The sequence below is a fragment of the Marmota marmota genome, unplaced genomic scaffold (assembly GCF_001458135.2).
Source record: "Marmota marmota marmota unplaced genomic scaffold, marMar, whole genome shotgun sequence".
Lineage (NCBI taxonomy): Eukaryota > Metazoa > Chordata > Mammalia > Rodentia > Sciuridae > Marmota > Marmota marmota.
The window spans coordinates 3552986-3567301 of record NW_025999990.1 but is presented as its reverse complement, the minus strand read 5'-3'; the positions used below and the strand labels follow the sequence as shown (position 1 = coordinate 3567301).

Here is a 14316-nt window from a genome sequence, read left to right as displayed (position 1 = left end):
GGGGGGGAGCCTCCCGCCGGCCCCGCCCTCCTCCTTCCGTCAATCATTGGCTGCTTGGCAGCCCGGTCTGGCTCACCGGCAATTTTTCTTTTTTCTTTCTTTCTTTCTTTTTTTTTTTTTTAATTGAGGAATCTGCAGCTGATGGACGAAGGTAAGTAAATACAAACGAAAAAAAAGGGCAAATCAGAAAAAGTTCAAGTATGAAATTTTCCATCCTGTAATAACGCCTCTCCAATTGCAAACCAGATGGGGGTTGAGTGGGGGAAAGGTATTACATCTCCCCGCAGGCAATCCAATTTTTGTATAAGCTACAAATCCCAGCATGCCACTCTCCTTTTTTTTTTTAAATTCCTGCACCGTAGACGTCTAGGAGGCTGCGTGTTGGTATCGACAAGAGGTTTGTTGAAGTCACGATGTGTGATTGTAGATGGACCATAATATGTATAGATCTGTAAGACAGAACGGATGACTGATGAAAAGAAGCTGTGAGGGCCGTAAAGAACGTAGCAAAAAGAGAATTTAAGGTACCACCTCCAAAAGAAGCTGTTGGAAGTGCGTTTGACGACAGATCTTCCCTGTCGCGCGTTTCTCTGTTTTCTTCCGGGCCAGGTTGAACCTCTTCAGACACCGTAGGCAGTGGATCAGTGCCGGGCAAAATGGAAGTGAATCCCCCCAAACAAGAGCACCTGCTGGCGCTGAAAGGTAAACTTTTGTGAGCCTTACTTCCCTTATTCTGTTTTCTCTCCTCTTTCGAAGCCTTTGCCACACGGATCTCGTGTCTGGGCTGTAGGCCTCCTTCTTTCTTTAAGCACCGTCCGCCCTAGCATTCCTGCCCTATGCCTTAGGCCAAGCGGGAGGAAGCGATGTCATTTCCTTGCTTTTTAGGGTCCGGAGCCGTTTTCTAGAATGAAATAGTAGCTGATAGATAACTCTTTCTGATCTGTGCTGCGAGCAAAAGTTGACGTCTCGACCCTACTGAAGAGGTCCCTGTGAACTGAAATCACTTACAACTTACGTTCAAAGGTTTTTCCTTCTGTTTGAGGTCAGCCATATGCACTTAGGAGGTTACCAGGCTTCACCTTAAATGTGAAATTAGTGTTGCATGATAGTGGCAGAGATTTACCAATATTTGGTATCACTATATATAGCTTATATGTATTAAAACTTTCTGAAGTTTACCTCAGAATATTATGTATGTGGGAACCGTGTCAACTTTGATTTTCTATACATGACAATTTTTAGTAAATTTGATGGTTGAATTAGATCATTGCTTAGGAAAAACCAACAGTAAGATTTTTCTGAAACCCTTTATTTCAAATGTTTTTAGCTTTATAACATGTATTGTACCACAAATGAACTTTTTATTTCTAAATGCTCTAATATATAAGTTAACAATGCCTCGGAATAAGCTAGGGAAATGCTCATTCGATGTTTGAATTCAATTGAATTGCACTTACCTTCTTTATGGCTTCCATTTTGAGAGACTGTTCATTTCTACCTACGCCTATGATGTAGGCATTAGACATTCCAGAAGCTCACCAATTCTATTTGTAATATTTAATTTGTAACACTGGTGGCTGAAGTTAACAAGATTGTCTCTGTACCTAGAACTAAGAAACTTTCAAGATTAAATAATATAGCAGCAGTACCTGTAAATTTAGCCTGAGCAGATGATCTAGACAAATAGATTATTTGTGGAGAAAAGATACTAATTGTCATATTCATGTTGTCTCAATCTCACATCAAGTATGTGGACTATATATTATAGTCAGAGGGGTTATGAGATTAGTTACTTGTTAACTCTTAGAATCAGTAATTCTATTGTGACATCAAGACTGAAAATCCCCACTCCAGATCATCCTACCAGTTGGAGAACCCTCATCAAGTGGTTCTCTAATTTGGAGGGGAAAGAAATTCAACTTCTTATTTTATTCTCTTCTACAGCAGTTGGACTATGAAAGAGCCTGTATTACAGTCTTATAGCTTTGGGCCTCGTTGGGAAGCCTCACAAATCCCTTGTTGAACCTATGTATTGGAAGTTCTATATATTGTAACTTATTATCAGTGACTTACTTTGGGGCCACCTGAGGACTTCTTTGTTCTAAGAGAAAAAAAATAAGTCTAGAACTTGTTCTTCCTTCAAATTGGAATTCAGGAGCCTTGGTACTAGGATCTCAATACTGTACTAGTCTCAATCCAAAGAAGATTATAGCATCCTATCCTGGTTAAAATGCAAAGTATAATCATATTCATGTTTTTACTGTTTACTACTGAAAATGAGATATAGTCTTTAAGTAGTCTGTATATTTGTTTGGTAAAATTCATAAAGTTTTAAAGCAGAAAGTGATTTTCTCCCAGATAGATAAAAAAATTACAGAGATTTCATTTAGTTCAGACATCTCAAATTTTAAAATATTACATTATATGTATCTGGTACTTTAAGAATCACTAATTTACTCTGTTTCTGCAATAGTTTTGAGAAGGACTTTTATTAATATATTAATATTAATGCTTCCAAGTCCTTTATACCTGTTGAGTTAAACATGCTAACTATTAGCATTATTAGCCTGGAAGTGATCTTAGTGAACTTTAATTCAAATCCCTTATTTTGGTGAGAAAGGATTTTCAAGTTTGTGAAATGCATTCACACTTATCAATAGCACTTTGTTAAAATAGCATATGGGAATTGGTTTCCTTTTTCCTTTTCTTCCTGCCTATTTGTACGCAGGCTATCCCTACCATATCTTATTCTTTGCAATACTTCCACCTTAGGTCCTGTTCCTTCTGGTTTGACAAGAGAGAAAGTCTTGTAATAGTAAATTAACATTCTAGCTCTGAAGAGTTCAGCTAAGAAATTTTCTCTTCAGTAAGAGTAAATGGATTATTGCAGAATGACTACAGAAGTAATAATACATTATCGACCTTATGAGAGTGATCCCACACAACTGCCAAAAATTGCAGAAAAGGCAATGCAAGACTTTCCTACTCGTCCATTATCAAGATTTATTCCTTGGTTTCCACATGATGGGTCCAAGCTTCCACTCAAACCTAAAGGATCACCACCTATAATTTCTGGAGAGGCAGCTGAAGATGTGAAACAGTACTTAACCATTTCAAAACATGACATTAAATCACAGAGTTATGATTGCACGGTAGATCTTTTGGAGTTTCAACCTAGTTTGAAAAAGCAGCACTTAATCCAGTCAGATACCCTGAATGAACACCCTGATTCTGGAAATCTGGACAAGAAATCAGAAAAAGGAAAACAACATAAGAGGAGGTCTTGGAGTGTTTCACTTGCCAACAATAATTGTACTGAAAACATTTTTCCTTTGTCTAAGAAATTGCAAGATATTTTAGAACTACTAAATTTGCACTCATTTTATAGAGCAAGATGGACAATAGAACACAATGTTTGTAACAATCAAACTCTGGAAGACATTTGGGTAAAACTCAATCGAATTATTAGGCATAATGAACTTCCATCTTGTAATGCTAGAATTCAGAGACATTTAGGCCAAATATGGGTGTTCTGTGATGTTAAGTACTGTGAATATGTGGGAAATATTCTTAAAAGAAGATTAGCTCTTAACGGAAAAATTAAATTATTTGTGCATAAATGTGGTGTTATTTATAGTATGTAATGAATTCTACTGATTGTCAAAAAGAATATTTTGACTGATCTGAGTATGGACTAATACAGTAAAATGAATAAATTTTTTTTTACTGGTTTTTACATTTTAATTGCTTTTAAAAAATTGATGTTTTCCTATATAGCCTATTAGTCTTAATATTGTGGAGAAATAATTGTGTGGTAATATATGTACAATTTGTGTCCCAGAAATGAATAGGTGTAAAGGTGAATTCCTCAACTTGTTAATTATATCAGGAAATTTATGGATTATTAGCAGTATTCTTTTAAATGAATTGTAATAAAGCATTGTTCATTCTAAATTTGAAGGTAAAATGTTTTCTTTTTATTCTGTTGCTTTTGCAGTGATTAAATTAGATATAGTTATGAATTAACGTGAATAGTATGAATTTTGATGAATCCCTAAAATCTAAATTTTACTGTTTTTTTTCTTTATCCACCTAAGAGTAATGACTTTTTTTAAAATAAAACTAAAAATAGTTCAATTGGACATGCTATGCAAATGGCATGAATGTAGTTCCAAGTCAGAGACCAGCCCAGATTCTTAATGATGTTTCCAATGATAGTATATAACAGCTGATGTGTTGATTTAAAAGAAAGAGACAAAATATAATTTGTCCAAATCCAAAAAAAGTATCTTGAACATTATAATGTCATTTAAAGGAACGTAGATCAAGTTATTTATTTAAACTAATACAGGTGTGTGTGTGTGTGTGTGTGTATGTGTGTTTGTTTTGCCAGAGATAAAACCCCATACCTCATACATCCTGCACAAGCTCTTTATAATTAAGCTATAAACACAACCTCAGTAATTAAGTCTTACTATTAATGCTGACGTATTAGTTGGCTATTTTTTAATATAATTTCTTAACAAATTTTTTTAGTTGTAGATGGACACAATGCCTTCATTTTATATATTTTCATGTGGTACCGAGGATCAAACCCAGTGTTTCACATGTGCTAGGCTAGCACTCTACCACTGAGCTACAACCCCAGCCCCTTATTTGGCTAGTTTTTAGAGTTATTTTAAGTTTTCTATAAGCAGAATGTTATTGAGTTTATATATCACCTCATGAAAATATCCAAAGTGATGAATAGAATAAAAATTCTACAGAAGCATATAAATATGTATTTAGAAATGCAAATGCCTACCTTGGGCTAGGTTGTTAGATATAGTAAGGAAGACAATTATGGACCATCCCTCAAAGAGCTTGTACTGAGTTACCATTCTGTCAAACCATCTCTGTGAGAATAACTAGTAAGACTAGAAAGATGAATGTGTTTGCTTTTGCTTTATAGTACGTGTCCAGCATGGTAGGAACTTGATAATGCATGGTAAAAGTGCCTTTTGGAGGGACTGTTAATAGCCTGAATTATGATACAATAATGTTTAAAACACAAGCAGTCCACTAATTTTTAACTAAAGAGACAAACTTTTCTTGATAGATTTCATTCTGTCTAAATACTGTTTTGTTTTTATTTTCCTTTTTACTGTCTCAAATGAGACCCTTGTTTAGAAAATAAGCATCATGTGAATGAATGCCTCCAAAAGTCATTAATTGAAAAAACATGTCTTCAAGACAACTTCTGTGATTTCTTCCTCTTTCATTTCATCATCTTTCTCTTCATTGAAATTCCCAGAGAAACTTCCTAGAAGTTTAGAATCGCCAATGAGCTTGAAATAAAAGTTGGTTGATATTGAGCATTTGATTTCTGTTTTTCAGGTTTTTTGTTTGTTTGTTTGTTTTTGTTTTTTTTAATGCACAGGGTTGCTAATTAAGTGTTAAAAGTTAGGTAATCATGACACTTTTTTGATTCAGTTTTTGATTATACATAGAACTAAAAATGTACAATCATGCGATTCTTATGAACAGTTTTTTAATCTTAGAATCACACATTTAAAAGAACGTCTTCAGGGGCTGGGGATGTGGCTCAAGCGGTAGCGTGTTCGCCTGGCATGCGTGCGGCCCGGGTTCGATCCTCAGCACCACATACAAACAAAGATGTTGTGTCCGCTGAAGAAACTAAAAAAAACACAAAAACTAAAATTCTCTCTCTCTCTCTCTCTCTCTCTTAAAAAAAAAAAAAAAAAAGAACATCTTCATATGTAGAAATTTAAATTTTTCTAATTTTTTCTAGGTAAATTGCTTTCTGCCCCTCAGAAAAACAATAAAATTCAAAACTGGGAAATTAAAGATGAGTTTTAGCTCAAATAGTACAGTGATATTAAAAAATGATTAACTTCTCATTTACATGGACAATACTTAAGTAATTAAGGCCTAAGAATTTAGAGCCCATTATTTTTTTGAAACCTTTTTAGAATATTTAGATTGTCACTAGTGATTCTAGCACTAACATAGGGCCCAGTACTATTTCTGGTTTCCACTCCTAAGCCATAGACATGGAAATATATTAGGGATTAGCATTTACTCTCTAGGAGAGTGGCAGTAGTACCATAATTTTGTGTTTCCCTCTTTACCTGTCTTTACTTTCAAATAAATATTAGGTCAAATTCAAAGGAAAAAGATAATGTGGAGGGCATCCAAGTTGTGCACATTTTACTATTGTTTTTTACTTCTGTCCTGATCCTAACTAATTTCATTTGCCAACTTGTCAATTCATATAATATTTTGAAAATTTCCAAGATGAGTTCCTATGTAGTGATTCACTTTAACTTAAATGCCAAAAATTAATCCAGGATTCACAATCTTGAATGCATAATTTGCAAATAAAAATTACTCTTTTATGTAAAATTTTTATTTCATTTTAATGTTTTTTAAAATGATTGGTAATCTTAGGAAGTATATTGAAATTATATTTTATGTTAGCATAAAATTAATGAGTATTATACATTAGATTTGAGAATATTAGCCCAAAACAATATTAATGTTTTGTTTACTTTCTTAATTCACAGTGATGCGGTTAACTAAGCCTACTTTATTCACCAATATTCCAGTAACATGTGAAGAGAAAGACTTACCTGGTATGTATAGCATGTGCTTAACCTGTTTGCACCTAAGGAGAAGTTGAGCCTGGGTTGCCTACATTATCTTGCAGTAAGAGTAGCCTTGGCAGTCTTGTGTTAATCCTTCAAAGGATTCTTTGTTGCCTGTTTTGTACCATGTGACCAATGGTGGCCTTCTGAGAAACAGGCCTCATGTATGATCTACAAGTCAAGGTACTATTGGTAACCTATGATAACAAGACACTTTTATTTTAGTTTAAACAAAGATACATCCATATTCATAACATTATTAAAATATTGCCTTTACCCTCAGGTTTTCTATCAGTGTCGGATTCTTTTTATAAAGAATTATTGGTGCTTTATATAGCATATCATAATTTATGACCTATATTTTCCTTTGTTTCTAAGTGTTCATTCTGTAAGATCAGATATTTTACATGCTATGCTTTATTAAAGATTAGAAATGACATTACACATTATATACATATTGAATTACAACACAGTACCTCATAAATAAGTATAAATATTGTGTCATTTTTAAAAGATTAAAAATCAGATTTTTAATATATAATTTCTTCTTTTTTCTTTTAGTACTGAGGATTAACCCAGGGGTGCTCTACTTCTGAGCTGCATTCCCAGCCCTCTATTTATTTTTATTTTTTTATTTATTTTTCGGTACTAGGGATTGAACCCAGGCACACTTTCCTGATCCTTTTTATTTTTTGAGACAGGGTCTCACTAAGTTTCTGAGGCTGACCTTGAACTTATGATCATTCTTTCTTAACCTCCCAAATAGCTGGGATTACAGGCATGCACCACCATGCCTGGCAGAATTGTTTATTTTAAATGTTTCTTCCAACTACTTCTTCTTTTTGTCTTTTTACAGAGCTGGGATTAAACTCAGGGCCTCACACATGTTAAGCAAGCAGTCTACACTAAGCTGTACCCAGGCCTCCAACTGTTTCTTTATATAGGTAAAACTTATTTAAAAGATGTTGGGGCTGGGATTGTGGCTCAGTGGTAGAGCGCTCACCCAGCATAGGTGGGACCCGGGTTCGATCCTCAGCACCACATAAGAATAAAGGTTGTGTTATGTCCATCTACACCTAAAAAATAAATAAATAAATAAATAAATAAGATGTTAGAACTTTCTGTTTTTTCTCTTGCTACAGGAGATCTCTTCAACCAACTGATGAGAGATGATCCTTCAACTGTACGTGGTGCAGAAATTTTAATGTTGGGAGAAATGTTGACTTTACCTCAAAATTTCGGGTAAAAATGATACATTCACATGAAACATGCAACAATACCTTAAAGAACGTTACAAATCATGTTTTCAAATATAACCATGCAATAGAAAAATGTTTAAAATACATTTAGTGGGAAAAAGTAATAAAAATTACATTATGTGATTCTAGTTTTCTTTCTCTTTTTTTTCTTTTTTTAAAAAAAGAGGTACATATTAAAATATGTTACTAGTTTTTCTTAGGATGTTAGCATTTTAACTTTCTTCTTTAGCTCTTACTGTATTTTAGGGCCCAGGATGTATACTGCTTATTGGTATACTGCTTCCCTGACGTGCACAAAGTCCTGGGTTCAATCACTAGTGCTGCCAAAAAGAAAGGAAAGAAAATCCTAATTGTATTTTATAATGACGATATATTTCTTTCATTTTTAACTAATTTGATCTGAATGTCTTTTTCACCCTACAGCCCTCTCCCAACAGAAGTTATTAGACTTGTCACCTAATTAGGAACTCTGAATTTTTTGTTTATTTTCTTGTTCTTAAGTATTTTCTTATCCTGGATTACTGATGGGGTAGTAATTTGCAACTAGAAATTTTAAGACAAAAGGAGCATTTTGTCTTTATTTTTTAAGACTGTGGTTATTGACTAATATCTTGAAAACTTGAGAATATATTCATGTAAAAATATAAAACTATATAGAGTAAAGCCACTGGTCACTTTTATTAGAATAGTGAAATAATTTCACAAAAATACTCCAGATTCTAGGCATGTGCCACTGCACCCAGCATACCATGTTTTATTTTGAAATAGACTAGGTAATGAATGAGTAATCTAATAAAAATAAAGGAATGTTGAAGCAATAGTTCACCTGATTTCTCTATCCATTAGTAAATTTTTTCCATCTGAGGTTTCTTGTGATACTCAAAATAGAATGTGGTTATTGACTAAAATCTTGAAATTTATAATAAAACCTGAATGAATTTCTGCTTAAAATTGTATTTCATTTCACAGAAATATATTCTTGGGAGAGACCTTTTCCAGTTATATCAGCGTTCATAACGATAGCAATCAAATTGTAAAAGACATATTGGTAAAAGTAAGTAATATTCTTGAACATTCTTGCTTGGGTTATATTTTATTGTTTTAAAAAAGTCTTCTTTTTGATAATGTGATTTTACCCAGGGGCACTTAACCACTGAGCCATATTCCTAGCCCTTTTTTCTTTTATTTTGACAGGGTCTTAGTGACAGGGTCTCGCTAAATTGCTGATGCTGGTCTTGAACTTACCATCCTCCTGCCTCAGTCTCCCGAGTTGCTGGGATTACAGGTGTGCACCACCATGCCCGGCTTCTCTCCTGTGATTTTTAGACTTCATTAAAATGTAGGTTTGATATTAGAATTTTTAGTTGTCATTATCAAGTATTGATGGATATCTAATGACATTATGCTCTACACTAAAATGACATTATGCCACACACACATATTTTCTCATCCTCAAAGTTTGTGATGTCTTGGATAAGAAAATAACTAGTCAAAGGTAAATAATGGTTTCAAGTTTTTGTTACTATATCTGATTAACATAATATTTGAACAAGGAAGAAAGATCACTGGGTATTGTTTCAATCAGGAAGGCTTATTAGAAGAAAGGGAAAGCAAAAGGATGTTGAAAGAATAGTAGCATTTAGAGGAAAAAGTAGAAGACATGTTTATCAGAGGCAGAGGCATAGGGGGATACATAATGTTTCCTTTTAGCAGCAAGCAAAATTCACTTGTAAGAGGAGATAATGTGGTAGAGATGTTTACTAGCTATACAGTATACCATTTTGAAAGCCAGCTTAAGATTTTAGCCCTTTGGGTTTAATTCTTAGCCCTGCATACAAATAAATAAAATAATCGTCTATCAACAACTGAAACATAAAACTAAAAATTCAAAAAAAAAAGAATAGCTATTTATTGAGCAATGCAGTATCAACCAGAGGTCTGCTTAGATTCAATTCATATATACATAAGCCATTTAAATTCATAGGAGAATGTATGTCAGGACACACAGCATGATGTTGGTCTGCATTTTTCTTATGTTTTTATAAGATTTTAGATATCAGTATTATGGTTGCTTAGTAAAACATTTAGGAAATTTTACTTTATTTCAGTGCTTAGTAGCAATATGGGGATCATTTATAGTATCTGCTCTTTAAAGGATTTACGGAATGCAACAGCAGAATCATGTGAGTTGTTGCTGTTTTGTGGGGAAACGCCTTTATAACATTTTCTTTTTTTCCCTAGTCTCTTTAAAAGTTTTCTATTTCTAATAGTGTAAATTTTGTGAAGCCATTTTTCTAGAAAAAAATATTAATGTAGATTTTCAAATTTATTGACATAGAAGTGTGAAAAATCATCTCTTAAAAACTTCTTCTATTTAAATGTTACTTGCCCCTGATCATTTCCTATTTTTGTTGGTTTTTTGTCCCCAAGTCAGATAGCTTTAGGTTTGTATATTTAAAAAAAAAAATACTTAAATTACATCAAATGTTTTTCTGTTCTCTACTTCAGTAATTTTTGCTTTTGACTTTATTTTCTTTCTTAGGTTTCTGCTTATTTATTTTCTTCTTTTTTTCCTTCTTTCACTGGAGATTTAACCCATTTATTTTTGTTGATAAAATGAATTTTTTTCTGGTTCACTGTTTTAGATATATCGTACAGATTCTGTTACAAAGTATTTTCATTATGATTACTTTTGTTTTTTCTTCATCTTTATGTGGAACTGAGTATTGAACCCAGTGGCTCACACACGCAAGGTAGGGCTGAGTTATTGCCCCAGCCCTGTCCTTCCTCTTTTACCTCAGAGTTGTTTATTGGAAGGGTTTTCAGAGAAAAAGCCTACGTTTTCCTATTTTAATTCTTATTAATAATTTCTAGTTTTATTACATTGTAATCAGTGTCATTCTTGTAATATTTATATTCATGGAATTGGCTGATGCTTTCTTTGACTGAATATTTATTTTTTTAAATGAATTTTTCCATGTGTATTTGAGAAGTTTCCTTCTTTATTATTGGTTGTAAAGCTAGATACATATATTCATAAGACCTGTTTTACTGATTGTGTTGTTTAGATCATTTATATCTTTTCTTTTTTGTCATCCTGATCTATCTTGCCAGTAAAAGTGACATTTATCTCATATTGTTAGTATATAATATAAATAGAAATTTATATTTAAATTTCATGTAGTTTGCTTTAAAAAGGCTATGTTGGCTGGGTGCAATGGCACGCACCTGTAATTCCAGAGACTGGGGAGACTGAGGCAGGAGGATTACAAGTTCAAGGAAAGCTTCAGTAATTTAGCAATGCCTTAAGTAATTTAGTGAGACCCTCTCTTAAAATAAAAAATAAAGAGGTCTGGAAATGTAGCTCAGTGTTAAAGCACCCCTGGGTTATATCCTCTTTGGCCATATTTCATGCTTTTTGGCTTGAATCTTGTGATAACTATATCTTTACCCTTGCTTTTTCACTGTTTCCATTTGTGTGGTATGCCTTTTGCCCATCTCCTTTTATTTTTATTTATTTCAAATAATTTTGAATTGTGTCTCTTGTGTATAACATATAGTTGAGTGACAAATTTTATTAATAGATGACTTAAGCCCATTCATATGTATTGATAAGTTTGATGTGCTTGATTTCAATTGTGTTGTATTATTTTATATTGTAAATATTAAGTATGTTATATTAATTTTTCTCGTTTCTATTGTGTATTTATTGTTTTTAATATCTTTTGGTGTTATGAAGTTTTATGGTTTTGTTCTAGTTTTTAATCTTAGTATTTATAACGCTCAATGCCTGCCTCCCCGATTCTGTTTTCTTACTTAGCTTCTCACTATAGGGCTTTTAGTTTTTAATAATGTCCTTTAACTCTTACCTGTTGGTTATGCTACTTTTCTCTTTCTCTTCTCCATATTACACCCCCGGGTTTTTAAGTTCTCATCTTGTTTGTATATTGCTCACTACAAGACCATAAGGATTTGATATTTTTCTGCTTACCCAGAAAATGAATTTGAGACATTTGCTGCCTTCTAGTTACACTAATATAAGTTTTCTTTTTTTTTTTTTTCAGTTTAGATGGACACAATACTTTATTTATTTTTTTGGTACTAGGGATTGGACTCAGTACCAAATGACCACTGAGCCACATCCCCAGCCCTATTTTGCATTTCATTTAGAGACAGGGTATCACTGAGTTGCTTAGCGCCTCACAGTTGCTGAAGGTGGCTTTGAACTTGCTATTCTCCTGCCTCAGCCTCCCGAGCCGCTGGGATTATAGGCATGCACCACCATGCCCAGCTTAATATAAGCTTTTTATAGTTTTATTCTTTTTTATTTTTCTGAGGATATCTTGGGAGATTCATATTTACACTTGAGGTAAATACGGATTGCCCTCAACAATTTAATTTTGTATAGCTCCTTGAATTTTGTAATTATGAATTAAAGATTGAGACTGCATTTTTTATTCCTTTGCTGTCATCTCATATTTTGAGAATATAAATACTTATGCTATCTGTGATATCACTGGAAACCATTAGTTCATTTTTATTTTCTAAAATATCTTAGTATAAATCTGAAAGCCTTAATGCACTACCAAAAAGGTGTTCAAAAAACAGGGTAATTAGTGTATTATAAATAAAAAATAGTAAGTAGCTCTTAGGTTCTCTCTCTTGGTTCTCAAATTTTAGAAGGCATCATAATCATCTGGAGAGTTTGTTAAAACCCTCTGTGCCCCATCCCTAAAATTTTTTATTCATTTGATTTGGAATGGTGCCCAAGAGTTTATTTTTGTAACTTATTTTCAAGTGATACTGATTTTATTGGTCTGGGAACCAGACTTAGAGAACTACTTCTCATTCACACATTCATTCAACAAATAGATATGCTTAGCATAATTTTAGATACTACAGTTACAGTAGGAAACAAAAAAGAAGACTTCTCTGTTGTCTTGAAGCTTATTCAAGATGTTTTAAAGTAGTCTTTTCTGTTCCTGAACATTCTATATTCCCTTAACCAAAATCTTGATGACTTCTGAAGATATCTTGTGCTTTCATGCCTGTGTTTTGCTAACTCTGTTCATCTTACTCGCTTCCCCCTTTTTTCTTGCCTATTCAAATCCTATCCATCAAAAAACCAATTTGCAGCATGAAAACTACCCTGCAATTTAAATTGCATTTTTCTACCCCAAGCCAGCCCTTTACTCTTTACCCTACTTCTTTCTCCCCAGACTTGTACTTCTAATATACTATAATAATGTACTCAGTTGTATATTGTTAGTTGTCCTCTTTACCTCCTTTCCAAAGAATATAAACAGGGTCAGGGTGTCCACTGATATATCTCCAACTCCTAGAACTGGCTCTCTAACATAAATATTCAGTACAGCATTATTTATAATAGTAACAAAGGATAAAGACAAAAGTGTTCAGTCATAAATAACATACATAACATAACTGTAGTTATGGTTAACAAAAAATGGCATAGGAAAATGTGTATTGGGAGAACTCATAGGAAAACATTGGGTAGCCAGCCAGTTGGTTTTAAGTATTTCTCTCTTTTTTCCCCCCTCTAATTTTGAAAACATTTTAAGAAATTTTGAATCTCAGCTTCATTGTTGACTAGTTGTATAATCTTGGGAAAGTTGTTACTTTTCTCTGCCCTCTTTTTCATTGTCTATAAAATAGGAATGATACTACTTACTTCAGGATTGTGAGGGTTACTTAAGTAATGTGCTTAGAATAGGGCCTTGTACCTAGTAAGTGCCTGATAAATAGAGCTACTACTATTTTATAATTGAACATAATAAGAGACAGCATTAATAAATATCCTACTCCAAAATGACTAACATTAAGAATTTTAAATTAGAATTAACTGCAACAACTGTTTTCTTAAAGAAACAAAATCATTAAAAAAATTCCTAACTCTTATGTAAAAGCCTACACGAATCTCTATAACCTAATGTGATCTTTACATCCTCTGAATTTTCTTGATATTTGCCTTGAAGTTTTATCACAACTTAATTTATGCATTTGGTAGTCAACAAATATTTATTAATTTCCTATGCTATAGTTCTGAGCAAGAAAAGACAAAAGGTTCCAAAGACATTTCTGGTAGGTGAGACAGAAAGAGATAAACAAAATCCTAAATAAAGTAATTAGATGTTGTGATAACTGTTAAAAAGAAATAAAAGTTGAAAGTGACAGGCAGTAACTGAGATTAAGGGAGGCTGCTATTTAAGACAATTAGAGTGCTACATGTCCAAAAGTTAAGAAAAGGGGAGAGTGCTAGGGTGGCTCAGTGGTAGAGCACTTGCCTAATACGTGTGAGGCACTGTGTTCAATTCTCAGCACTGCATGTAAACAAATAAATAAAGATCCATCAACAACTAAAAAAAAAAAAAAAAAAAAAAAAAAAAAAAAAA

General features: G+C 33.1%; 2 protein-coding genes across 10 annotated transcripts in view; both read left to right on the top strand.

The window, feature by feature from the left end:
• The first annotated feature begins 563 nt into the window (after positions 1-563).
• Positions 564-14316, top strand: part of Trappc13 (trafficking protein particle complex subunit 13) — a 33373-nt gene continuing 19620 nt past the window's right edge. For 6 of the 9 annotated variants that reach the window (XM_015482301.2, XM_015482300.2, XM_015482299.2 and 3 more), the window contains exons 1-4: positions 564-702; positions 6567-6635; positions 7790-7889; positions 8876-8960. In XM_015482301.2, the coding sequence (XP_015337787.1) occupies positions 657-702; positions 6567-6635; positions 7790-7889; positions 8876-8960 (300 nt within the window). In that variant the 5' untranslated portion in view covers positions 564-656. Of the gene's footprint in view, positions 703-6566; positions 6636-7503; positions 7592-7789; positions 7890-8875; positions 8961-14316 lie in introns of those variants that run through there. The other 3 variants (XM_048806101.1, XM_048806100.1, XM_048806098.1) reach the window with 2 other exon arrangements.
• Shld3 (shieldin complex subunit 3) lies at positions 567-3954 on the top strand. The gene is made up of 2 exons (XM_015482302.2): positions 567-702; positions 2773-3954. The coding sequence occupies exon 2, from the start codon at positions 2877-2879 to the stop codon at positions 3642-3644; it is 768 nt and encodes a 255-aa protein (XP_015337788.1). The 5' UTR covers positions 567-702; positions 2773-2876; the 3' UTR covers positions 3645-3954.